At 21.2% G+C, this 24,829-nt stretch overlaps 3 protein-coding genes across 6 annotated transcripts; 2 read left to right on the top strand and 1 right to left on the bottom strand.

The window, feature by feature from the left end:
- Positions 1-662: 662 nt before the first annotated feature.
- On the bottom strand, positions 663-4,313 carry LOC122512519 (thioredoxin-2). The gene is made up of 3 exons (XM_043628404.1): positions 4,147-4,313; positions 2,483-2,713; positions 663-1,154 (listed from the first exon to the last, which is right to left on the bottom strand). Exons 1-3 carry the CDS (start codon positions 4,168-4,170, stop codon positions 1,089-1,091), a joined length of 321 nt encoding a protein of 106 aa, XP_043484339.1. The 5' UTR covers positions 4,171-4,313; the 3' UTR covers positions 663-1,088.
- A 36-nt stretch (positions 4,314-4,349) lies between these two features.
- Positions 4,350-8,904, top strand: LOC122512518 (transmembrane protein 53). 3 transcript variants are annotated; one of them, XM_043628403.1, is made up of 6 exons: positions 4,350-4,464; positions 6,743-6,975; positions 7,045-7,252; positions 7,688-7,840; positions 7,907-8,032; positions 8,108-8,903. In XM_043628403.1, the coding sequence occupies exons 2-6, from the start codon at positions 6,755-6,757 to the stop codon at positions 8,378-8,380; spliced, it is 981 nt and encodes a 326-aa protein (XP_043484338.1). In that variant the 5' UTR covers positions 4,350-4,464; positions 6,743-6,754; the 3' UTR covers positions 8,381-8,903. The 3 variants fall into 3 exon arrangements, with proteins under 3 accessions (XP_043484338.1, XP_043484336.1, XP_043484337.1); XM_043628401.1 differs by lacking the exon at positions 4,350-4,464 and adding an exon at positions 5,161-5,307 and having other exon boundaries at positions 8,108-8,904; XM_043628402.1 differs by lacking the exon at positions 4,350-4,464 and adding an exon at positions 6,376-6,656 and having other exon boundaries at positions 8,108-8,902.
- Positions 8,905-10,146: 1,242 nt separating this feature from the next.
- Positions 10,147-19,960, top strand: LOC122512517 (KAT8 regulatory NSL complex subunit 2). 2 transcript variants are annotated; one of them, XM_043628399.1, is made up of 9 exons: positions 10,147-10,451; positions 10,714-11,000; positions 11,104-11,285; positions 12,664-12,832; positions 15,815-15,993; positions 16,421-16,557; positions 16,784-16,906; positions 17,337-17,477; positions 19,491-19,960. In XM_043628399.1, the coding sequence occupies exons 2-9, from the start codon at positions 10,747-10,749 to the stop codon at positions 19,752-19,754; spliced, it is 1,449 nt and encodes a 482-aa protein (XP_043484334.1). In that variant the 5' UTR covers positions 10,147-10,451; positions 10,714-10,746; the 3' UTR covers positions 19,755-19,960. The 2 variants fall into 2 exon arrangements, with proteins under 2 accessions (XP_043484334.1, XP_043484335.1); XM_043628400.1 differs by having other exon boundaries at positions 10,148-10,451; positions 15,830-15,993; positions 19,491-19,959.
- The last annotated feature ends 4,869 nt before the right edge of the window (positions 19,961-24,829 follow it).

Here is a 24,829-nt window from a genome sequence, read left to right as displayed (position 1 = left end):
TTTAAAATCAAAAACAGGTGTCGCATCACTGTAAAAATTTGGCACAAGCTTCCCAGTGGGCAAAAAACCATCATTGTTTTAAAAACGTTCCAAAAATGTTTTTAGAACGTTTCATGTCTGCCAAATAACGTCCCAATAACGTTATATGTTTCTAAAACGTTTTAAAAGCAATGGAACGTTTTTGGAACATTATTTGGCAGACATGAAACGTTCTAAAAACATTTTTGGAACGTTTTTAAAACAATGATGGTTTTTTGCCCACTGGATTGTCACATCGAAAATCATTTCCCATATAAGTTAGGTCTTAATTGGACAATAATAAAACATTGTCTAATATACGAAGAGAATCAATATACAATTCGAAATTGAAAAAAAATTAAGTTAAGCGTTGAAAAAATGTAACTATTTTTTCCAACAACATAATAAAGTACTTCATAAAAAAATTCCCGGATTTAAAAGAAAATTCCCGGGGGTTTCCCGGTTTTTCCCGGGAAAAAAAAATTCCCGGGGTTTTCCCGGTTTTTCCCGGATTCCCGGTTCGCTAGACACCCTGTAAATTGAATTAAAAATTTTAATTAAAATTTCCTAAATTTCTAAAAGAAAAAAAAGAAATTTAAAAAAAAATTGAAGGAGAGGAGGAAATAAATAAAAAGTCAAATTCGTTTATCGAGGCCAAAAACTGTAACATTTATATTTATTTATTTTTCATTTATTTATATGCAATATTGTAAATAGTTATTTAAATTGGCGTCGAAGCAAACGGACAATTTCGCTAATTACACACATATATTATTTATTTATTTATTTATTTATTTATCTAACGAAAAGTGGAAATTTTTATTGTTATTGTTTTTTTTTTGTCGATGAAAAGGCAGTTTGCTGTAAATGCTCACATTAAAAAGGCAAAAAATTGCATTAAGTAATAAAAAAAGGACAAAGTCGTTTCTTTTTTTCAAAATTCTAACTTTACGTAACAAATTTCTTCTTGTTTTTTAAAAAAAAATTTTTTTTTTTTGGAAAAAATCTCTTTTTATAACAAAAATATTAACAGAAACCTAGAAAAAAGTGGGCAATAATTTTTCTTCATTTTATGCTCGATGTTTTAAAATTGTGTTCTTAATTTTTTCCGCATTCGCGCCAACGACGGTTTCCAACTGAAATTTAAAAAAAAAAGAAGATTAATTTTTTCGTTTTTACTGAACTTAATAAATATTTTTTTTGTTCTTTAACAATTTTATAGTAAAAGCTTTTTTAAGGGGATTTGAACCTTGATGACGTCACAGTTTGTGCAAAGCATTAGTTTTAAATCTGTGACGTCATCATGGTTCAAATGCCCTTAATTTAATTTTTTTTAAGATTTTTTTTATTTTATTTTCTTTAACAATTTTTTTGATTTTTTTTTAAACAATTTTTTGTTATTTTATTTTTTTAACAATTTTTTTAATTTTATTTTTTAATAATTGTTTTTTTATTTAATTGTTTTAACCTTTTTTTTATTTAATTGTTTTAACAATTTAATTTTTTTTATTACCAAAATTAATTTATTTTTAGTCCCTAAATTTTTAATATTTTTATTTTCATTCTTTTCATTTAATATATGAATAATTCTTTATTATTTTTTTTACTTTCTGAATAATAGCCGAATAATGTTTATTTTAATTTCCTTTAATGTAATAACAAATATTTATTATTATAATATATTTATTTGAATATATATTTACTATTTTAACGTTTATTTTAATAATTTTTCATCTAATAAATATTTATTATTTTAATCTTTATTTTAATAAATAATTATTATTTCAGTATTTATTTTAATAAATATTTATTATTTTAGGTCAGACGTAATTTTGAGTAAAATAAATCCTTAATTTTTTCATTGTAAAATTTTTTTTAATGTTAAAAAAAATTGTAAAATTTATTATTTTAATACTTTTTTTCTGAAAAATTTGTTTCTATATTTAAATATTTATTGAATAATAAATAAATTTATTTATTCTAAATATTTATTAGTTTTTTTTTTTTTTTTTTTGGTTAAAATATTTATTATTTTAATGTCTTTTTTTATGTTTATGATTTTGAAGATTTTTTTTTGTCAAAATATTTATTATTTTAATGGTTTTTTCCCTAAATATTATTATCATTTTAATAGCTACCTATTTTAATATTTAAAATTTTAAATTTTTTAATTTTTTTTTATCATTTTATTAATAACTTCTCTTTTCTCCCTTTCTATATATTTATATATACGGGGTGTTCAAAAAGTAAAGAATTAAATAAATAAATAAACAAAAGTTAATAAAATAATGTAATAATCAATTATTATTTATCAATAATTAATTCTACAGTTTTTTTTCATACTTTTCGAACACCCGTTATATTTGAAAAATAAAAACAAAACAAAAAATATACAAGTTGTCCAAAAAGTAACTGACTTTAATAAAAAAAAAATTTTTTTTTTTTCCTAATGAAATATAATCACCTTTTCGCCATTTTTAATAAAGATAAACGTTGGCATGCTGGTTATGTCATATTCAGAGGCAACTTCCTCGCACTCGTCGACGTCGACCTTGACAAAAACAACGTCAGTGTATTCCTGGGAAAATTCCTCTATTTTCGGAGATATCGATTTACAAGGTCCACACCATGTTGCAAAAAAATCAATTACCACAAGTTTATTACCAGCTTCAGTGAGTTGGCCTTTCAAGTGATCCTGAAATTTAATTATCACTTTAAAAATTTCTTCATTCTCTCTGCGAATTAATTGTTTCAATTTTCAAGAAATTAGCAATTAAAAGAATTTTTTTTTTTAAATGAAAAAATTAAAGTTCTTCTGTTTAATTGATCCTGCGATCTAATTCGTTTAAATTTTTTTCATTTTCTGAATTTTTCTTTTAATTTTTAATAATTAAATTTTTTGTCATTTAAAAAAATTTTTTTTTTCAATTTAAAATTTTTTTTTAATTAAAAAATTTTTTTTTAATTTCTTTAAAATTTTTTAAAATTCATTTTAGAATTTAATTCGTTTAAATTTATTTTTCAATTGATCCTGAATTTTAATTCTTTAAAATTTTTTCGTTTTCTGATTTTTTTTTTTTTTTGAAGAAATTTTCACTAATTAATTTATTAATTTATCATTGAAAAGTGGGAGGGAGGGGGGAACTTGAGTATTACGAAAAAAAAATACCAATAAGATAAAAAACATTTTTCTTATTCTTATCGTTCCATTTTTAGAATAAAATCTGTCGTCTTATCTTCAATTTTATTTGGAAGAATTTTTTTTATAAGAAACGTATTGAACATTACTTTTGTTTCTTTAAAGGGGAATATTTTTTTTATTTAGAATTATTTACTATTTGAGAGTTTTTTTTTATTAATTTTTTAATAATAATTTATAACTTTCATTAATAATAATAATTTACATATTGTTATAGTTTAAAAAAATTTACATAAATTCCAAACTATTAAATTATGATTTAATTAAATAACGGTTATATGTTAAAAAAAGATTTCTAACCGTTCGTTTAAATTTTCCCGCCAAAAGTATAGATTTCGGATCGAAATTTAGGTTAACTGCATTTTTTTTGTATTTATTATTTTTTTTAATGTGTAAATAACTTTTAAAAGAATGGCCTATTAAAAACGGACGATTTGAATTAAATAGCATATCGCGTGTTAGTAATCTATTCACAAATCTGACAGGGACTAAAAATCATCAATAAAATTACAGGTGTAAAATGAGGCCAGAGGCCATACCATACCATACACAATATTATTGCGTTCTTTTTCGAAATTTTACACCAATTCCCAAGGGCAAAGCTAACTATAAAATGAAATTAAAAAAAAATTTCGAAATAAAAAAGAGAGAAATAAGAATCGAAGATAATTAATATTCATGGAATTTATTTAACCGGAACGTATGCCACGATGCCGCATACCGCTTACATGCATCAGGCTTATATTCCTTTCAAGGTTAAGCAGCATGGTTGTACAGTATTCTTTAGCTTCAATCTCTCTCTCTCTCTCTTTCTCTTTCTATTCTCTCTCTATATATATATATATATGTATGTATGCAGGTAAGAAAATTCACGTAATCGGAAAATTAAAAATTGAAAAATTAGATAAATTCAATTTTTTCTAACTTACTGCATCTTTAATTTGGAGAACCATTTTTTCCCACTTTTTATTTGCTTTTTTTTACTGAAGCTTTTTCTCACAAGAGAAATGGAAAATGTTAAAGCACTTCAACACTTGGCGAAGTTTCAATGAAAACTGAATTGAAAATTGAACTGTATTGTAACTATAGGTATAGAGGGTATACAAATGCTAAAGTATCGGAGCGCGCAAACAGACGCTGAAAAACCGGGGCGAGGTAAATGTTAAAACTATAGCAAATAATCGACCCGAAGAAATCCGAAAATTCACGAAAGTTATCATCATTTCTGGATAATTTTGTATTAATATGTACGTGTTATTTATTATGTAATTTAATTACCCACTGGTGGACTGAATATACATAACAATTTTAATATACTAGAAGGAATGTTTATTTTTTTAAAATAATTTTTCATAACTAACTGTATAGGTTTAAATTTAAAAACTAACTGACTTTCGAAAAATTAAAATTTATAGGTTATGTTTATGTTGACATTAGACAATTTTAATAGAATAGAATTTATTATTTAATTATTAATTATTTAATAATAATAATAATAATATATAATAATTCGAGTAATAATTATTAATATAATAATAATAATTTTAAAAATTTAATTATTTTTAAGTTCAATTAACTCATATTGTTATTTAATTATTATTCATTTTCTTTTTGTAAAAAAAACTATTTTTTTTAATTATTTGGACTAATTTGTATTTACAAAATATATTTATTTGTATTTATCGTATTTATATTACAATTCACAAGCGGAGTTTCGCAGTAAAATAATAAAAATTATATTCTTTTCTTCAGTTCAAAATTTCAGTTTCTAAAAATTTGTTGTCATTATACAGTAATTTTTCAATAAAAATTTAATAATAAATTTAATGATTATTGTTAAACAAAAAATCTACACATTATAAATTTAATGTAGTACAGTTTTCTATACACAACATTATAATATTCTAATGAGAGGAGAAAATGAAGAGTCATTCTCTCTCCCATATATATATGTATAGTATTAACGTGATGATTACAGTTTGCTTTTTTTACTCGTTCAAACTCGTCTCTATATACAATAAATGAATAAATCATCTGAGTCATATATATATAATAGCGAAATTCCGCTTGTGACGTCATTTTCTTTAGAGGTACGTGCTTCCCTTGATTTTTGCGAAATTTTTATTTTCAACTAAAGAGAATTTAATTTATAAAAATTTACTCGCAATAATAATAATGTAATAGTAATAAAATAAAATTTTTACCGGAAAACATTTTTCTTATCCTTCTACTCTTGTTTCATCATTGATAAAAATAAAATAGAAATAAAACTTTTATATTTAATGATGATGAATTTATTTTCCACGGAAACGGAAGTAATTAAATTAACATTTTCATTTTAATAACTATTAGTTATTTCGATGTATTACTTAATTAAAAAAAAATTTTCAATAATTATTGTATATTTTATAAATATTTTTAAAAGAATGTTCAATTATATTTAATTTAGTTCTTTTTACCATTTAAATTTTTATAATTTATTGAATTTTAAATTCAAGGATTTTTACATTTTTGGAAAAACATACTTTTTTTGTATTTTGATTTTGAAGCGTTTTGGCAATGAAAAAATGCAAGGAAAAAAAACGAATGTCAAGGCCAAAAAATAATGCAGAAAACATAAATTTACTCTTTCGACGATAAACTTGATATTACAAATGAATATTATCAGCATATATATGTATATTAACAATGTAGAACACGAAGGTTAAGCATTATTATCGTTTTAGCGCAATTAAATGTTTAAAGTACCTTTCACTTATAAGTTGACATTTTTATTTTTATTATTTTATTACTATTACAATTATTGTTGCTATTATTATTTTTAATCATATACTATATTATTATTATTATTATTGATATTATTATCATTATTATTGATATTATTATCATTATTATTATTATCATTATTATTAATATAATTTTAAGATTACGATTATTTTAAGGCAATGTTTTTACTTCCGAATTATTTATAATTATTTCTTTCAATTGTGTTACTATTAACTGATTCTTTTTATAATAAATACTTTTGTTCTATTTTTCGCATAAGAGAAGCATAATTCAAAAAATTCATTGAGTTGACCTATTATAGGAGTTCCTTTGCAATTAATTTGCTCTTTGAAGTATGAAGTTATCCGAATATTAAGAAAAATTTTCCCTGAATACTGATATCACAAATAAGAAATTAACAGAAAAGTTAAAAAAAAACTTATTGAAACGTATTTTTAAAATATCAAAAAAATCAAAATATATTTTAATATTTGCAAATTTTTTTTGAATTATTTGCCCGGGGTTTGGTTTATAATATGAATATTTGCCGAGATCGTCCGAGTGTCGACGCAGCAGTCTTGCTGATGTCGTTTTATCGATCCTGGCTTTTCCAAAGTTGGCCAGCACATCGACGCCAGAGGTTTTTTTTTTAGAATCAGTATCTCTTATCCTGGTGTGTGATAGTAAATAAAAAAAAAGAAAGAAAGTGGAACTAAATTCTCTTTGGTGCTTTTTATCTTGAGATAATTTTATTTAAAGGCCCAGACGAGGATGACCGACCAGGAAGAGTTGGATTATTATATAATGTTTCCCTCGTTTCCTGTTTCACCGAAAGATCCAACCATCACTTCCGCAACGGACAATCAAGACCGCAGGGATGATTTTGTTTTCGTTTATGAAGAAGACAAACGACCGGTGGTCGTTCTCCTCGGCTGGGCCGGTTGTCAAGATAAATATCTTGCCAAATATAGTGCAATTTATGAAGAAAAAAGGTATGAATATTATTTTTTTTTAAAAAATAAGAAAAACATTTTTCATAATTGTTTTCGTTATTTCGACAGTTGTATTACATTACGATACACAGCACCAGTGGATTGTCTATTTTTAAGAAGAGATAAAATGCCATATATAGGAAAACGTTTAGTTCAAGTATTACTTGATAAAAGTTTGGGTGAACATCCAATATTTTTTCATATTTTTAGTAATGGTGGTGCGTTCCTTTATGAATACGTAAGTGTTGCAATGCAACAAGCCGGATCGCCATTTCAGGTATTAATTTTTGAAATAAATTGGATTTTTTTATAAGGAATTTGTGACTGATTAATTTTCTTTTGTGCGGAATATGAAGTTATCCGAATAATAAGGATATTTTTTCACGTTGTCTTCTTTCACCCGTAATTTTTAATTACAGGTGAATTTTTTTTTTTAATTTCACCCTTAATTTTCTTTTGTGGAATATGAAGTTATCCGAATAATAAGAAAGCTTTTTCACGTTGTCTTCTTTTACCCGTAATTTTTAATTACAGGTGAATTTTTTTTTTAATTTCACCCAAAATTTTCTTTTGTGGAATATGAAGTTATCCGAATAATAAGAAAACTTTTTCACGTTCTCTTCTTTCACCTGTAAAATAAAAATTTAGAGAATTATTATTTTTGTAAACAATTAAAACGAAGTATTCTAAGATTAATAATTTTTGTTTCAAGGTTAAAGGAGTAATTTTCGATAGTGCTCCAGGAGAGAGAAGAGTTCTATCATTATATAGAGCAATTAGCGCAATAATTGGTGGACATCCGCTGACAAATATTCCGATGTCATTTGTCATTACATTCTTTCTCTCTGTTATTTGGATTGTCGAAGTAAGTCAAACTGGATTTTATAAAAAATAAAATGAAATATAAACTTTTTTATTTATTTGTTTCTAGATTTTCATTCAGTCGTCATTAAGAAAGGGAAAAATGATGGCAAGTCTAGCATCATTGGCCGAAGAGCCTTATTCATGTCCTCAATTGTTCCTCTATTCCAACACAGACACTCTAATATCATCAGCGGTAAATATCTATTAATATCTATTATTTCTTATTTTATTAAAAAAAAAAAATAAATGAAAAAAATTTGTCTTTAAGGACGTGGAAAAATTTGCGACTCGTCGAGCCGAACGTGGTGTTAAAGTTGAAATGGTTCTTTTTACTGATTCCCCTCACGTTAAACATTTCACGACATATCGTGACGTTTATGTAAATACAGTTTGTAATTTCGTAAACGAATCATTGAGAATAAAACAAAAGACAATCGAGGGTAATAATGATGGGCAATGTATCGATGAAGATGATGTCAATTTAATTGATACACAAGGTTTAACGAAACGAGTTGTCCTTCCTCACGAAGCGACCAAGTAGTAGAATTAATATTATATATACGAAAATATCTCTCAAAAATTCCCTCCTACTAATTTTAATATTCATCATTATTAAAATTATAACAATATAATTATAATACACTACTGTATTCTAAATACAGTACCATTATAATTATCTCTTATAATTTTATAATGATTTTATTCTCATAATAAAAAACTAAAAATAAAAAAAAATTTTAAAAATTTGACTAAGGAAATTAAGAATTAATTTCTTTGGTTAAAAAAAAATTGTTAGTTAAATATTGGCACAAAAAAGACGAAGAATAAAAATCTATTGTAAAGTCTCTCTCAAATTATATAGAAACTTAGCACAAAAAAAAAAGAAAAAGTGTAAATTAGGATCGATATCAAAATATAGGATAAAATTATGTACATTATTTTTGAATTCTTAAGAGAAGGAAACATTTAAGATTCTTATTTTTTAAACATTGATGTTTAATGGAAGAAAAAAGAATTGTAAATACACAATTTTATTTACATGAATGTTAAATTTTTAATTTAAAAAAACGACACGCATTTTAAAGTATTATATTTTAATCTCGTATGTATTTAATTCGTTATATTTGTATTCACAGTTAATTATTTATTGCTTAATTTCTATAAATAATTATTTATAAAAGTCTATTTATTTAGAAAATAAACATTTTTTTACTCAAAATAAAAATTCACTGGTTTTATTCTTTGGGAAAGTAATTTTTAAGTTTTTGGGCCAAAAAAATTATTATTTATTGTTAATTGTGAATTTTTACTTTTATTATTTATTTATTATTTATTTTTTATTTTTATTATTTATTATATTAACTGGATATTTTATTTTTATTATTTATTATTATTATATTTTTATTTTAATATAAACGAAAATATTATTATTGTTTTTACTATTTATTAATTATTTTCTATAAATATTCTTTTATTTTACTTTTTGTTTATTATTTTTTATTTATTAATTTTTATTTTATTATTTATATTTTATTTTTGTATTATTTATTTTTCTATTATTTCTCCATTTTTTTATTTTTTCATTTTAAAATCTATATTTTATTATTTTTTTGTTGTATTTTAAAGTAATTTTATGTATTTATTTATTTATAATAAAAAGTTTTATAAACAAATAGCGAAAAATATTTGATTTTCCAAGTGCTTTTGTTTATATTTTCATTAATAATTTTGTTAGAAGCGAAGAAATTATTTGCAAAAAAGAAATAAACGAACCTAACCTCAAAATTTTTCGGAGAATTTGCATTTGATTGATTTCCTAAATATTTATTATAAAAGTTATTCTTGATTTTTAATAAATAAAAAATATCCCCTCGAATGGAAATTAATTTTCAGTTTCTTTCGCTTTTGTTTTATAATTAAAATAAAAAAATTCTGTCAAATTAGTAAGAAATATTAAAAAAAAACAAGTGGTTTGGATGGTTTGGATTTAAAGCAAAAATTTTCTCTCTATTTTGACAGTTTTTTCTAGAGTTAAAAAAATAATATGAAGTAATTATTATACTCACCTTTTATATTGAAAGTAGAAACAACTTTTTAATCAATTTGAACTCTAATTCGAAAGTGTTCGAAACAACGCGAGTTTTTCTTTTGTTAGAAAGTTACAAAGACGTTACAAACGTTACAAAACGTTGTTAACTGTTTTTAACTAAAAACTAAACTAAAGCTAAAAACGTTAAAGAATTTCGAAAATATATAGAAAACTAATTTCCTAGAAATAGAAGGCAGCGCCCTCTGAGCAGAAGAGAAAGGAACTAAAAATTAAAAATGGCGCAACAAAGAAGCAGGAAGTGAGAGATGTTCGTGTTTTTTTTTCTCACTGCGTCAAATTCTTTGTGAAATTTGATGTCTTTGTGATTATCAATAGTTTGTGTGCTAATTAAAAGAGTTTATTTAATTATGAATATTAATAACGATTGAAAAGTGAGTCAATAGTGAAACTGATGAAATTGTGATATATTTATGCAATTTTGCCTTTCGTTACGTATACAGAGGTGATAAATACAACAACAACGTGGTGAAACTTTAGAATATCATCTAGAAAATCAGCCTCGGTAAGTAAAAAAAAAAAATATATATCAATTATTTTAACAAATTCTCGAAAATATTTTCTACGTTAGACAAAAAAATACATTTTTTTGTCGCTAATTTGATTAAGAATCCAACTTTTGATATTTAACATTTGTTTTGATTTCTATTGACATTGTATAATTAACGCGGGAAAATTTAAAATTTCTAACAGAAATTTAAAATTTTCTTTTTCTTTTTGTAATTTTAATAAAATTTAAAAGGGAATAAAATTTACAAAATTTCCAGGGAAAAAAAGTGAGTGAATAATTTTTTTTGGAAATGTTTCGTGTGCCAAAAACGGCAATGCCGACAGTTTGCCCTGTGAATCAGGGTAAAAAATTGAAGGAAACACAAACGAAATGTTTATATCTTTCGTATGAATGCAATCAGCCTTGTTTGGATGGTTATACATTTTGTGTGAAACACGTTTTGGAGGATCCAAATGCACCGTTTAAACAATGTAATTTTGTTTACAATACAAATGGAAGGAAATGTCAGAATGCGGCGCCAAAATTGGATCGTCGCGAAGCTTCGTAAGTTACTTTAAAAAAAGAAACAGGAAAAAGAAAAAAAAAGTCAAGAAAATAATAATCTATTTATTTAGTTGAAATTGTAGTGAATTTTTTTTTTCGGTAGATATTGTCCGGAACACACGAGAAAAGCACAACTTCTTCGAATTAAATCAACGTCAAAGCATTCTTTGCCCCAAACGCCAGAAATGCTGCTTCTAAATCTCAATCATTATGTGAAACCATCGAATTTAGCAGAAAAGGATTCGCAAAATTTACCGGACAAAACAAATATTTTGGATCCCTTCAGTGAGTATAATCTTCTATATTAATTTTACTGAAAATTTTGAAAGTAATTGAATTTTATCAAGAATTCAATTATTTTCAATAATTGTAATAAAATTATTTGTAAAAAGTCAATTTATAAATAATAAAAATCTTCGTAAAAAGTTGAATAATTTTTATATAAATAATAAAATTTTTATCAGGATTTCACTTATTTTCAAATACAATTTAAATTAATTTCCTCGAAAATTTCAGTTATTTTAAAAAAATCTTGTACAAATTCTCAGATAAAATTCAATTTTTTTAAAAAATAATTGAATTTTTCACAGGAGTTCAATTATTTAAAAAACTTTTAATAAAATTCAATTATTTTTATAAATAATGAAATTTTTGTTGGAATTCAATTATTTTAAAAATAATTTTAATTGAATTCCAGGGAAAATTAAATTATTTTTAAAACATTTTTTTTTTAATTTTTCGAAAAAATTCAATAATGTCAATAAATAGTAAATTTTTCTCAGGAACTTAATTATTTTAATAAAATTCTTCTCAAAAATTCACTTACTTTTTAAAATTTTGCAAAAATCCAATTATTTGTAGAAATAATAAATTTTTTCGCAGGGATTCAATTATTTAAAAAAGTTTTAAAATAAATTATCTATAAAAATTCAATTATTTTCTTAAAGACTAAAATTTGTCACAAAAATTCAATTATTTACATAAAAAAAAAATTTTTTTTACAAGAACTAAATTATTTTCTTCAATTTTGTATTCTTTAGAGAAATTTTACTAAAATTGTATTGAAAATAATAGAATTCCTCCGAAAGATTTTATTTTTTATGAAAAAATAATTGAATTCCTTTGTAGAATTTTATTATTTATACGAAAATATTTTAATTCATGCGAAGAATTTTCTTTTTTACGAAAATAATTAAATTCTTGTGGAGGATTTTTTAAAAAGGAATTTTATTAAAAATTTGGAAATAATGATTTTTTTAAAAGAATTTTATGTAAATTGTTGAAAATAATTGAATTTATATTAAATTCATTGAAAATAATTGAATTTATACTAAATTTGTTGAAATTAATTGAATTTATATTAAATTTGTTGAAAATAATTGAATTTATATTAAATTTGTTGAAAATAATTGAATTTATATTAAAATTCTTGAAAATAATCGATTTTAATTAATATTTTGAAAAATAATTGTATTCTTTGGAGAAATTTGATTAAAATTGTATTGAAAATAATTGAATTGCTCTAGAGAAGTAAATAATTTAATTAATTAGTTAATTATTAAAATAATTCTTAAATTTGTGTTTTAAAGTTTTGCCTAAAAATAATGTTTTGTTTCTCTTTTTCTTTTCTCTCTCTCTCTCTCTCTCTTCCTCCTATTTAAAGCGGAAATCGAGGCATCAAAAGTGAATGCAAAAGTGAGCGATATTTTGGATTATGCGAGTTCATCGGACAGCGATGTGGAAGCGGCGACAGTCAGCGACACAGTACGTGGAACATTTCTCGACGACAGTGACACGGAAAGTGTTCACAGTCCTCAAGAGGATCCGTTGAAGTACGTTGCTGATTTAATACAAAAAAAAAGCAAAAGAATGAATTCGCAAAAATAATTCTTTCTTTTTTCTTTTTCTCTCTCACTCACTCACTCTCGAATCACTACATATTTAATGAGACAAAAAAAGAAATTCTGTGATAACAGAGCATTTTATAATATTTTTCCGTAGATAAGAAATTAATTCGCTAGAACTGCTTTGAGCTTGCGCTATTGTTTCCGTATTTAGAAGAAAGTAATTCTTTTCTCGTAGTTTAGTTAGTTTTGTTTTTTCTTTTATTTTTTATTCTTTTGTATTTTTCTTAATTTTTAGTTTTTTTATTCTTTTTCTGAAACTTTCTTTCTTTTTCAGTTTTTTTTATTCTTTTCTTGAATTTTTCTTTTTTTTACCTTTTTTATTCTTTTCTTGGACTTTTGTTCCTTTTATATTTTTTTCTTCTTTTATTCTTTTCTTGAATTTTTCTTCCTTTTCTATTTTTTATTCTTTTCTTGAATTTTTCTTTTGTTCTTTTCTTGTATTTTTCTTCCTTTTCTATTTTTTTCTTCTTTTATTCTTTTCTTGGATTTTTCCTCCTTTTCTATCTTTTTAATCAATTTTTTATTTTTTTCTCTTTTTTTAAAAACTGTTTTTTCTCTTTTTATTTTTTCTATTTCAATTTTTTTCTTTTTTTTCTATTCTTTCTTAAATTTTTATTTCTTATCTTTTTATATTTTCTTAATTTCTTATTTTTCCCCTTTTTCAAACTTTTTTCATTTATTTTTAATTTTTTTGGTTCAATTATTTAAAAGACTTTTAATAAAATTCAATTCAAGAATTCAATTATTTTCATAAATAAAATGAAATTTTTGATGGAATTCAATTCATTTAAATACAATTTTAATTGAATTTCAGGGAAAATTAAATTATTTTTAAACATTTTTCTTAAATTCTTCGGAAGAATTTTTAAAATTTTGCAAAAATTCCATTATTTGTAGAAATAATAAATTTTTTCGCAGGGATTCAATTATTTAAAAAAATTTGAAGAAAAGTATCTAAAAAAATTCAATTATTTTCTTAAAAACTCAAATTTGACACAAAAATTCAATTTTCTTAAAAAAAAATAAAATTTGTTTTAAAAATTCAATTACTTTCAGCAACTTGAAAATTTGCCACAAGAATTCAATTATATTAATAAAAAAAATGCAAATATTTCCTTAAAAACTAAAATTTGACACAAGAATTCAATTATATTAGTAAAAAAAAATTTTGTCAGAAAAATTCAATTATTTAAAAAACTTTTAATAAAATTCAATTATTTTCCCAAATAACGAAATTTTCGCAGTGATTCAATTATTTAAAAAAGTTTTAATTTTAAGAAAATTTCTCACAAAAATTCAATTATTTTTTTAAAAAACTAAAATTTGCCACAAAAATTCAATTATTTACATACAAAAAAATTTTTTACAAGAACTAAATTATTTTCATCAATTTGGAGAAAATTCTTCTAAAAAATTCAATTATTTTCTTAAACATTAAAATTCTTCTCAAAAATTCAATTAGGTTCTCCAAAAATTCGAATATTTCGTTAAAAACTAAAATTTGACACAAGAATTCAAATATTTTTAGCAACTAAAAAATTCGTCGTTTCTTATTTTTTCCCCTTTTCAAACTTTTTCACTTCATTTTTTTTTCTGTTTTAATATTATTCTCTTTTTTTAAAACTTTTCTTTCTTTTTTATTTCTGTTTCAATTTTTTTTCTTCTTTTTCTATTTTTTCTTAAATTTTTATTTCTTATCTTTTTATATTTTCATAATTTCCTATTTTTTTCCCCCTTTCAAAATTTTGTCATTTCTTTTCAATTTTTTTGGTTTTAATTTTCTTCTTCTTTGTTTTTAACTGTTTTTTTCTTTATTTTCTCTGTTTCAATTTTTTTCTTCTTTTTCTATTCTTTCTTAAATTTTTATTTCCTATCTTTTTATATTTTCGTCATTTCTTATTTTTTTCTCTTTTCAAACTTTTTTCATTTCTTTTTAATTTTCAGCTAATTTTCAGAAAAATATTAATTTTTATTCTTTTTTTTTAACTTTTCTTTCTTTTTTATTTCTATTTCAATTTTTTTCTTCTTTTTCTATTCTTTCTTAAATTTTTATTTCTTGTCTTTTTATATTTTCTTAATTTCTTATTTTTCCCTTTTTCAAACTTTTTTCATTTCTTTTTAATTTTCTTCTTCTTTGTTTTTAACTTTTTTTCTCTTTTTATTTTCTCTGTTTTAATTTATTCTTCTCTTTCTATTTTTTCCTTTAATTTTTATTTTTCCCTTTTTTTAACTTTTTCTTCTTTATTCTATTTTATTCTTTTTTTATGATTTTCTATTTTTATTATTTTTTTTATTTTTTTTAACTTTTTCTTCCACACTGTTTTTAACTTTTACTTTTCTCTTTTTATTTTCTCTGTTTTAATTTTTTCTTCTCTTTCTATTTTTTCTTTAATTTTTATTTTTCTCTTTTTTTTAACTTTTTCTTCTTTATTCTATTTTATTCTTTTTTTAAACTTTTTTTTCTTTATTCTATTTTATTCTTTTTTTTAATTTCTTCTTATATTTTTATTCTTTTTTCTATTTTTCTATTTTTATTCTTTTTTTTTATTTTATTTTTATTTTAATTTTTACTTTCTGTATTCTTTTTTTGTAGAATTTATTTTTATTACATTGTTTTTTATTTAATTAGAAAATTTTTTTTTCTAATATTTCTGTACAAAGATATTGAATAGTTTTTTTTATTTTTGTTGAGTATTATTTTTTGTTGAGTTTTTTATTTTATTGAAATAATTTTTTTTATATTTTTTTTTTATTTTTCGCCTTCCTTTTTTGTAATCGATTGAGATTGTAATTTATTTTTCTATCGTTGATATTTTGGTTCCGTAGGTCTGACTGTCGACTATTTATCTTCTCTTTTAGTTGCTTTTTTGGCACGAAGAAGACACTGTCTATCTATTGAATCATTAGTATTAATTTTTTAAGGCACGCCGGAATCTTCACTGCCGAGGAGGTGATTTACATCGCCCGTGAGAAACTCATTCGATTACAGTCACTGTACATTGATCAATTTCGCCGTTTGCAATACACATTGAGGGAGAAGAGGCGAAAGTATCTTCACGCATTGAAGAAGGAGAAGGAAACTCTGTGTAAGTTTTCTTTTCTTTTTCCTTTTTTCTTTTTTCTTTCTTTTAATATTAAAAATACAATTTTTTTTTCTTTCTTTTAATATTAAAAATACAAATTTTCTTTTTTTTTGTTTTTGCAAATTATAATTGTAATGAAAATTAATTTCTATTCTGTAAATTATTACAATTATGACAATAAAAAATAATTTCTATTCTGTAATTTTTGTAATTACAATAAAAGTTAATTTCTATTTTGTAATTAAAATAAAAATTAATTTCTTTTTTGTAATTACGATAAAAATTAATTTCCGTTTTGTAAATTTTTTAATTACAATAAAAATTAATTTCTATTTTTGTAATTATTTTTCGAATTGAAGAAAAATAGATAAATAAGAAAAAAAAACAATTTTGTAAATTAATAATTAATAATTAATAATTGAAATTGCAGGCAGTATTCATAATCAACCGAAGGAAAGCGGAAAGGAAAAGAAGATCTACGACAAATTAAAGGCGTTGAATCGTTATCACAGACGAAGTGGATTCGAGGCAATTCTTTATCGGAAATCCGTCGAACGACGAGTTCAGGTTTTTTAAATATTCTTTTCGATTCGCAAAATTATTATTTTCTCTTCTTTAGAAATTTTTCTTCTTGATAAATTCATTGTTCAATTAAATTCAATATAAAAAAAATTGAAATTAATAAATTCAAATCGATCTTCCGAAGTGAAAAAATTAAAAATTAAATTGGAAATTTATTTTCTGGAAAAAAAGAAATTGAAATTAATTGTATATATTTTTTTGAAATTCCCAGGCAACGGAGGGACAATCGCAAAAACCGCCGAGCATTCCAAAGTGTATTTTCACTGAAGGAGGAGTTAAATGCGGTGAAAGAACACTTCCCTCAGCGAAACATTGTCGAAAGCATATATTAAGCGTAAGTTTTTTGTTCAAGAAGAAAAAAGAGGGAAAAAACATTTTGTTTCTTAAATACATAATTTTTTGGAAAAATTCTACAAAAATATTGAAGTTCTATTAAATATTTAACTATTTTTTGTTATTAATTTTTAAAGAAACTTTTTTACTTATTACTTTTTTTATTTTGTTATGTATTTTTAAAAAAGCGTATTTTAGAATTTCTAATTGTATTTTCATTGTTCTGTATTTTTAAGAGTCGTTTTTTAGTTTCTGTGTTCTTTAAATAGAGAATTCTTTTAAAAGAGAAATTTTTTTCGTACCTAATAATTTCATTATTTTTCATTATTTTCATTATTTTCAATTTTATATATTTTTCTCTTTTTCTTTTCATTCATAAAGTTTTTAAAAAGCTTTTTGTTAAAATATATTTTGTTTTTCCCTTTTTTCAGGATCACAATCAGGTTTTGTTCAAGGCCTGCGGAGCGTCAATGGCAGATATTGAATGCCACGAGCCAGTGCCAGTTATTTTCGATTCAAATTGTGTTTTTCACATGAATTTACCGCTGCAGTGTAAATTGGAGCCAATGAGGGTAAATGAGACTTTTATATAATTATAGTTTCTCCTTTCTTTTTTTCTAAATTTCACAAAAAGTTTTCATATTATTTTAGTATTTAAATTAATTTTTCTTCTAATTTGAATATCTTGTATTTGTTTTTATTTTTATTTTCTTCTTTTCATTTAAATTAATTACCAGCAAATTAATAAAATAAGAAAATTCTTTAGAGCAATACAATTATTTTCAATACAATTTTAATTAATTAATTTTAATTTCATGATTTTCAAGAATTTTAATATAAAATTAATTATTTTCAACAATTTTCATGAAATTCTTTTAAAAGAATCATTATTTTCAAAATTTTTAATAAAATTCCTTCAAAAAATTCAATTATTTTCGTAAATAAGAAAATTTTACAAAGGAATTCAATTATTTTCATAAATAATAAAATTATTCGGAGGAATTCAATTATTTTCAATGTAATTTTAAGGAAAAAATTTAATTACATTCAAAATAATTTTAATAAAATTTTAAATAATCGTGTTTCTTAATTCTTAATAATTGAAATTAAACATTTGATCATTGATTTTTAATTAAAATTTCTGAAAAAAATAATTAAATTCTTCTCAGAATTTCATTACAATTTTCTAAAATAATTAAATTCATTCAAGGAATTTTATTAAAATATAGAACATAATTAAATTGATAGAATAAAAAACTCTTTTAAATAATTTTATTAGAGTTTTTTTTCAAATAATTAAATTCTTCTGAAGAATATCTTCGAGTTTTTCTTTAAAAGAATGTAGTTTTTTAAAAAAATAATTTAATAGAAGAATTTAATTTTTTAAGAAAATAATAAAATTCTTATAACAAAAAAATATTTCGAATTTTTTTTAGATTGAATTCTATTGAAAATAATTGAATTCTTAAAAAGATTTTAATTATTTATGAAAATAATTTTTCTAGAAATGTGAAGAAAGAAGAGATTGAATTTTGTTTTTAAAAAATCTTAATAAAACTTTGAAAAATATTTGAATTTCTGCGACGAATTTTATTAAATTTTTTTTTAAATAATTCAATTCTTGTATCAAATTTCAGATTTTTAGAAAATAATTGAATTTTTGTAAAGATTTTTCTCAAAATTGAAGAAAATAATTGACTTCTTGTGATACATTTTCTTTATGAAAATAATTGAATTCTTGAGACACAATTTTTGTGTCAAATTTTATTTTTTAAGAAAATAATTGAATTTTTTTTAGAGATTTTTCTCAAAATTGAAGAAAATAATTTAATTTTTGTAGAGAATTTTCTTAAAATTGAAGAAAATAATTTAATTTTGTAGAGAATTCTCTTAAAATTGAAAATAATTAAATTTTTGTAGAGAATTTTCTTAAAATTGAAGAAAATAATTGAATTTTTCTAGAGAATTCTCTTAAAATTGAAAATAATTTAATTTTTGTAGAGAATTTTCTTAAAATTGAAGAAAATAATTTAATTTTTGTAGAGAATTCTCTTAAAATTGAAAATAATTAAATTTTTTTGTAGAGAATTTTCTTAAAATTGAAGAAAATAATTGAATTCTTGTGACAAAATTTTTTTTTTTATGAAAATAATTAAATTCTTGAGCAGTATTTTATCAAAATTTAGTAGAAAATAATTGAATTCTTGTGACGAATTTTCTGATTGCTGAAAAGAATTGAATTTTTTCCAAAAATATTAACATTTTTTTTTTAAATTCAATTTTTTCATGAAATTTTTTTTTTAAATTAATTAAATTTTTGCAAAGAATTTTACTATTTAAAAAAATAATTGAACTGTTTCGAAGGATTTATTCAAATTTTAGATAATAATGGAATTCTTATGTGAAATTGAATGAAAATTTTGTTGGAAATAATTGGATTCTTCCGAAAAATTATATATTAAAATTTTTTGAAAATATAAACAATAATAATTAATTGTGTATTTAATAAGTAAATTTTGAAAAAAAACGATTTTACACAAAAAGTAAACTTCCTTTTTTTTGTTTGTTTCATGTTCGATTTGCAGTTTGAGGAGAAAACGCCAACAAATGAGGAGATTCCAATGACAATGGAGTGTCAAGCGTTGGAGAATGATGTGATTGTCGAGGCGCGTCAGGAGTTCGATCCCGACGACGATATGGCTGGAATTATGCGCGAATTAAATGAAACAACATCGGCGTTGAATAATATTCACAACGATGGTGCAAACAGTGAAGCGAGCACTGAAACAACGTACAGCATCACTCCACACTCCAGTGATTTGCTTAAGGACATTCAGCTATCGAATTAGAATCCTTTTTTTTTAATTTTCAAATTTTCTTTGAATTTATTTATTTTCTTTTTTCTTCTCTTTTTACCATTTTTTTCAATTCTTTCTCTAATTTTTTTTTAAAAATTCTTTCTCTTATTTTTTTCAATTCTATTTTTTTAATTCTTTTTTTTCGAAAAATTTCTTTCCGATTAATCGACTTTTAATGAACGTTCATTATTTAATTGGATTTTTGTTATTAATTCTCGTTTATTTTTGTTTAAATTCTATTTGTTTAATTACAAAAATAAATATCGCTATTAAAAGAATTCAATTTCAATTTTGCAATTTTGCAATTATTAAAATTATTATTTCTTGTTTTTAATTTTTATCATTTTTTCGTTTTCGTTTTATTATTTTTCTTTGATTTTTACTCTTTTTTGAGCCTTTTATTATTTTTTCTTTTTATTCTTATTTTTTTTAACTTATTATTATTCTTATTTGTTATCATTTTTTCAATAATAATTAATGTAAATAATAATAATTCTCTAATATAATTAACAATAATATTACAATTAATATAAATAACGAAAATACTTTTTCTAAAATTAATAAAAAGTGTTATTATTTATGTAATTAGAAAAAATTATAATTATTATTTTATAGAGAGTTCAAAGAAAAACAAAAATTCAAAGTTCAAGTACTTTTTTTTTATTTTTAAATAGTTTTTTTTTCTTTTCTCTTATAAGTTTTATTAAAACTTTTGTAAATAATAATTTTTAGGTATTTTTTTCCCTTTTTCTTTTTAAGTCTTTTTAAAAGAAATAATTGTAAATAAATTATTAGCCAATAAAAAAAAAGGAAGAAGAAATTTTGTAGAAATATTTATTTCAAAGAGAAAACAATAATAATTTTTACCTAATTATTTAATAATTTTAATAATTTTTTTTAAGAATTGGAATAAAAAGAAGAAAATAATTAGGAAAAATGAATAAAATAGAATAAAAGGAGGAAAACGAAAGAAATAGAAAAAACATTGAATATAAAGAAGAAAACAAGAGAAATAAGAAAAATTGGGAATAAAAAGAAGAAAATAAAAAAAACGTCATAAAAAAATTGGAAACAAAGTAGAAAATAAAGGAAAAATGAAAAATAGAATAAACGGAAGAAAACGAAAAAAATAGAAAAACATCGAATATAAAGAAGAAAAGAGAAGAAAAGAAATAAAAAAAATTGTAATAAAAAGAAGAAAATAAAAAAAAGTCAAGAAACTGGAATAAAAAGAAGAAAATGAAGGAAAAATAAAAAATAGAATAAAAATAAGAAAAGGAAAGAAATAGAAAAAATTGAATTAAAAAAAAGAAAACAAAAGGAGAAAATAAAGAAAAAAAGTTAAAAAAAACTGGAATAAAAAGAAGAAAATAAAGAAAAAAAAAGTCAAAAAAACTGGAATGAAAAGAAGAAAATAAAAAAAAATAAAAAATAGAATAAAAATAAGAAAAGGAAAGATAAAGGAGAAAATAAAGAAAAAAGTTAAAAAAACTGGAATAAAAAGAAGAAAATAAAGAAAAAAGTAAAAAAAATAAAAAGAAGAAGATGAAGGAAAAATAAAAATCTAGAATAAAAAGAAGAAAACGAAAGAAAATAGAAAAAATTGAAGAAAAAAAAGAAAAGGAATAAAAAGAAAAAATAAAGAAAAAAAAGAAAAGGAATAAAAAGAAAAAATAAAGAAAAAAGTAAAAAAGAAACAGGAATACAAGAAAGAAAATAAAGGAAAAATAAAAAAATAGAATAAAAATAAGAAAATGAAGGAAAAATAAAAAACGAGAATAAAAGAAGAAACCGAAAGAAATAGAAAAAAATACTTCCTCTATGAGGAAGTAAAATTGAAGAAAAAAAATAAAAGGAATAAACAGAAGAAAATAAAGAAAAAATTTAAAAAAAAAGAATAAAAATAAGAAAATTTGAATAAAAAGAAGATAAAGGAAAATTAAAAAAGTAGAATAAAAAGAAGAAAACGAAAGAAATAAGAAAAAATGGAATAAAAATAAAAAACAAAATAAAAAAACTGTTAATAAAAAGAAAAACCAAAACAAATAAAAAATGGAATAAAAAGAAAGAAACAAAATAAAAAAAATGTTAATAAAATGAGAAACCAACTAAATTAAAAAATATAATAAAGGAAAGAAACAAATTTAAAAAAATGAGTAATAAAAAGAAAAAACCAAATGGAATAAAAAGAGAAAAATAATATAAAAAAATTGTAATAAAATTAATAAAAAAACAAAAGAAATATAAAAAATGGAATAAAAAAAATAATTTTCAATAAAATGGAATAAAAATAGTTAAAAAAAAAAGAAATGAGAAGGAAAATGATTTATTCTCAATTAATCGTTTATTTTCCTTTTCGCTGTTGTTATTAAACCATTAATGGGCAGTCTGTGATCCTTTTTGTATTTTTTTGTTTCTTATTTATTTATTTTATTTGAATTAATTTATTTTTTTTTAAGAAATAAGTACTCGTTACACAACACGCAATTCTTTCTCTATATATATATAATAATGTATATGCTTATGCAAACAATGCGAAAAAACATTTTACAAACACTCTGATGCGCTCATCGAAGAATACTGCTGACGAAGCTAATCTACAATATATATATATAAATATGTCGTACATTTAATTAGCACCCAGCAAAAATACAGTACGTTCTCATTTTTTTTTTTTTTTTTTTTGAATTCGCCTTTCGAAAGATGAGAAAAAAATAATTACAATGAAGAAAAATTTATACCTTTGTTTTCATTCTTATTTTTCTAAAACTTCTTTTTTTTGGAATAAAGAACAGAAATTTTTTTGTGGTAGAAGAAAATTATTATTATGAAAAGAGAAAAAGTAAATCAATTTAATAAAAAACAAAGTAAAATAATTCAGTGAAGAATCTAAATTTATTTAGTAAAGAAAATAAATTAATTTAGAAAAGAAATTAAATTAATTTAGTAAAAAAACTAAATTTAAAAAAAAATTAATTCTTTTAGTGCAGAAACTAAATTAATTTTGTAAAGAATCTAAATAAATTTTTTATAGAAACTGAATAAATTTAGTAAAGAAAATTAATTAATTTAGTAAACAAACGAAATTAATTAAGGAATAAAAAAAAATTTTCTTAGTAAAAAACTAAAATAATTTAGTAAAGAAACTAAATAAATTTTTTAAAGGAACTAAATAAATTTTCTTAGTAAAAAAAATAAATTCTTTTAGTAAATAAACAAAATTAATTTAGTAAAGGAATGTAATTATTAATTTAGTAAAGAAACTAAATTCATTTAGGAAACAAAATAAATTTTTTTAGTAAAGAAAATTAACTAATTTAGTAAAAAATCGAAATTAATTTAGGAATAAAAATAAATTTTTTTAGGAAACAAAATAAATTCTTTTTTAGTAAAGAAACTAAATTCACTCAGTTAGTAAAATTAAGTTGCGAAACTTAATTAATTAAATTAATTCATTTTTAATATATTTATTTTTCGTGTAAAAAAATAATTTCTTTACTAAAAAGTAATTTCCTTTTCTAAAACCTAAATTTTTTGAAGAAAAAAAGAATAATTTCTTAACTAAAAACTAATTTTTTCATTCAAAAAGAATAATTTTTCTTTATTTTTACTAAGAAACTAATTTTATTACTAAAAATTAATTTTTGTTACCAACAAATCATTTTTTTTAGTAAAAAATTTATTTCTTTTATTAGGTTTCAAAAAAAGTTTTCATTTTTAAAGAATATAAATTTTTTAGTAAAAAGCTAATTTTTTTACTAATAATTAAAATTTCTTTAGTAAAAAAAAACAAATTTTTTTAGCAAAGTATTTTCTTTTACCAGAAAATACATTTATTTTAGTAAAAAATAATTTCTTTTGGAAAAATTAATTTTTTTTACTCAAAATTAAATTCCTTTAGCAAAAAATTTTCTTTTCTTTAAAAAATACATTTTTTTTTTAGTAAAAAAAACTGATTTCTTTGCCAAAAATATTTTTTTCTACTAAAAAATACATTTTTCAGTAAATTCATAATTTCTTTACTAAAAAATACATATTTTTTAGTAAAAAACTAATTTCTTCACTAAAAATAAATTTTTTTAGTAAAAAACTAATTTCTTCATTAAAAATTAAATTTCTTTATTAAAAATAAATTTTCTTTCCAAAAAAACAAATTTCTTTAATTATAAATGAAATTTATTTATTAAATACGAAATTTTATTACTAAAAATTAATTTTCTTTACAAAAAAAATAATTTCTTTCACTCTTGAACAAATTTCTCGACTAAAAAAAAATACACTTTTAATTGAAAAAACAATTTTTTTTACATTTTAAACAAATAAATGACAATTTGCATGGAAACAAAATTTCTCATATGTAATTTTTTTCTCCTTTCTTCATCCGTCGATTTCATAATTATTATAATATAATTTGTTAGTAATTTTCTTTTGTTTGTTTCTTACTTGAGACATGATATTTATTGTGAAAAAATATTAGTTTGTTAAACACAATTCCTTTTTCTTTTTATTCAATTTTTTTTCAAAGCTTTTTAGAGATTAATTAAAAAATAAAGGCAATGACAAAAAAATTTGTCATTTTTGTGTAGAAAAAATTTCTCAGTTTCTTTCATTTTTTTTTTCTATATATATATATAATTAATAATTTTCTTACATTTTCATTATCGAAGTAAGTACAAGTTAAAATTTATGAAATTTATGAAATTTATTTATTGACGAGAGGATTTAGAGAAAATGAAAAAGAATAAAAAAGAAAATTGAAGAGAAATTTTTTTTTTCTTTTTCAAATACGAAAATTTTTTTCTTTCTCCAATTTTTTTCGTTTCTTAATTTTTTTTTCTTTTTTATTTTTTTTTACTTCTGTATTTTTTTTTGGTTCTTCAATTTTGTTCCTTTATTTTTTTTGGCTTCTGTATTTTTTTTGTTTCTTCATTTTTGTTCCTTAATTTTTTTTTGCTTCTTCTTTTTTTTGATCCATTTTGATCTTTTCTTTTCTTTTAAAATTTCCATTTCTCCTCAATTTTGTTTTTCATTTTCTTTCTTTTTTTTTCTTGACGTGTGCAAAAATT

The sequence above is a fragment of the Leptopilina heterotoma genome, unplaced genomic scaffold (assembly GCF_015476425.1).
Source record: "Leptopilina heterotoma isolate Lh14 unplaced genomic scaffold, ASM1547642v1 Lhet_123, whole genome shotgun sequence".
NCBI lineage: Eukaryota > Metazoa > Arthropoda > Insecta > Hymenoptera > Figitidae > Leptopilina > Leptopilina heterotoma.
The sequence above is the reverse complement of the archived record's forward strand: the minus strand, read 5'-3'. Positions and strand labels throughout refer to the sequence as shown.

What these genes read in the sequence shown, in the direction of transcription:
- LOC122512518 (XM_043628401.1), top strand. Translation starts at nt 5,239, where the DNA reads ATGAATAAATCATCTGAGTCATATATATATAATAGCGAAATTCCGCTT. An exon ending in TGACGTCATTTTCTTTAGAG is followed by an intron (nt 5,308 to 6,742) that starts GTACGTGCTTCC and finishes TTTTATTTAAAG; the next exon opens with GCCCAGACGAGGATGACCGA. An exon ending in AAGCCGGATCGCCATTTCAG is followed by an intron (nt 7,253 to 7,687) that starts GTATTAATTTTT and finishes TTTTGTTTCAAG; the next exon opens with GTTAAAGGAGTAATTTTCGA.
- LOC122512519 (XM_043628404.1), bottom strand. Translation starts at nt 4,170, where the DNA reads ATGGTTCTCCAAATTAAAGATGCA. An exon ending in TTCTCCAAATTAAAGATGCA is followed by an intron (nt 2,714 to 4,146) that starts GTAAGTTAGAAA and finishes ATTAAATTTCAG; the next exon opens with GATCACTTGAAAGGCCAACT. An exon ending in TTATTAAAAATGGCGAAAAG is followed by an intron (nt 1,155 to 2,482) that starts GTGATTATATTT and finishes TTTAAATTTCAG; the next exon opens with TTGGAAACCGTCGTTGGCGC.
- LOC122512517 (XM_043628399.1), top strand. Translation starts at nt 10,747, where the DNA reads ATGTTTCGTGTGCCAAAAACGGCAATGCCGACAGTTTGCCCTGTGAAT. An exon ending in AAATATTTTGGATCCCTTCA is followed by an intron (nt 11,286 to 12,663) that starts GTGAGTATAATC and finishes TCCTATTTAAAG; the next exon opens with CGGAAATCGAGGCATCAAAA. An exon ending in GTAAATTGGAGCCAATGAGG is followed by an intron (nt 17,478 to 19,490) that starts GTAAATGAGACT and finishes TTCGATTTGCAG; the next exon opens with TTTGAGGAGAAAACGCCAAC.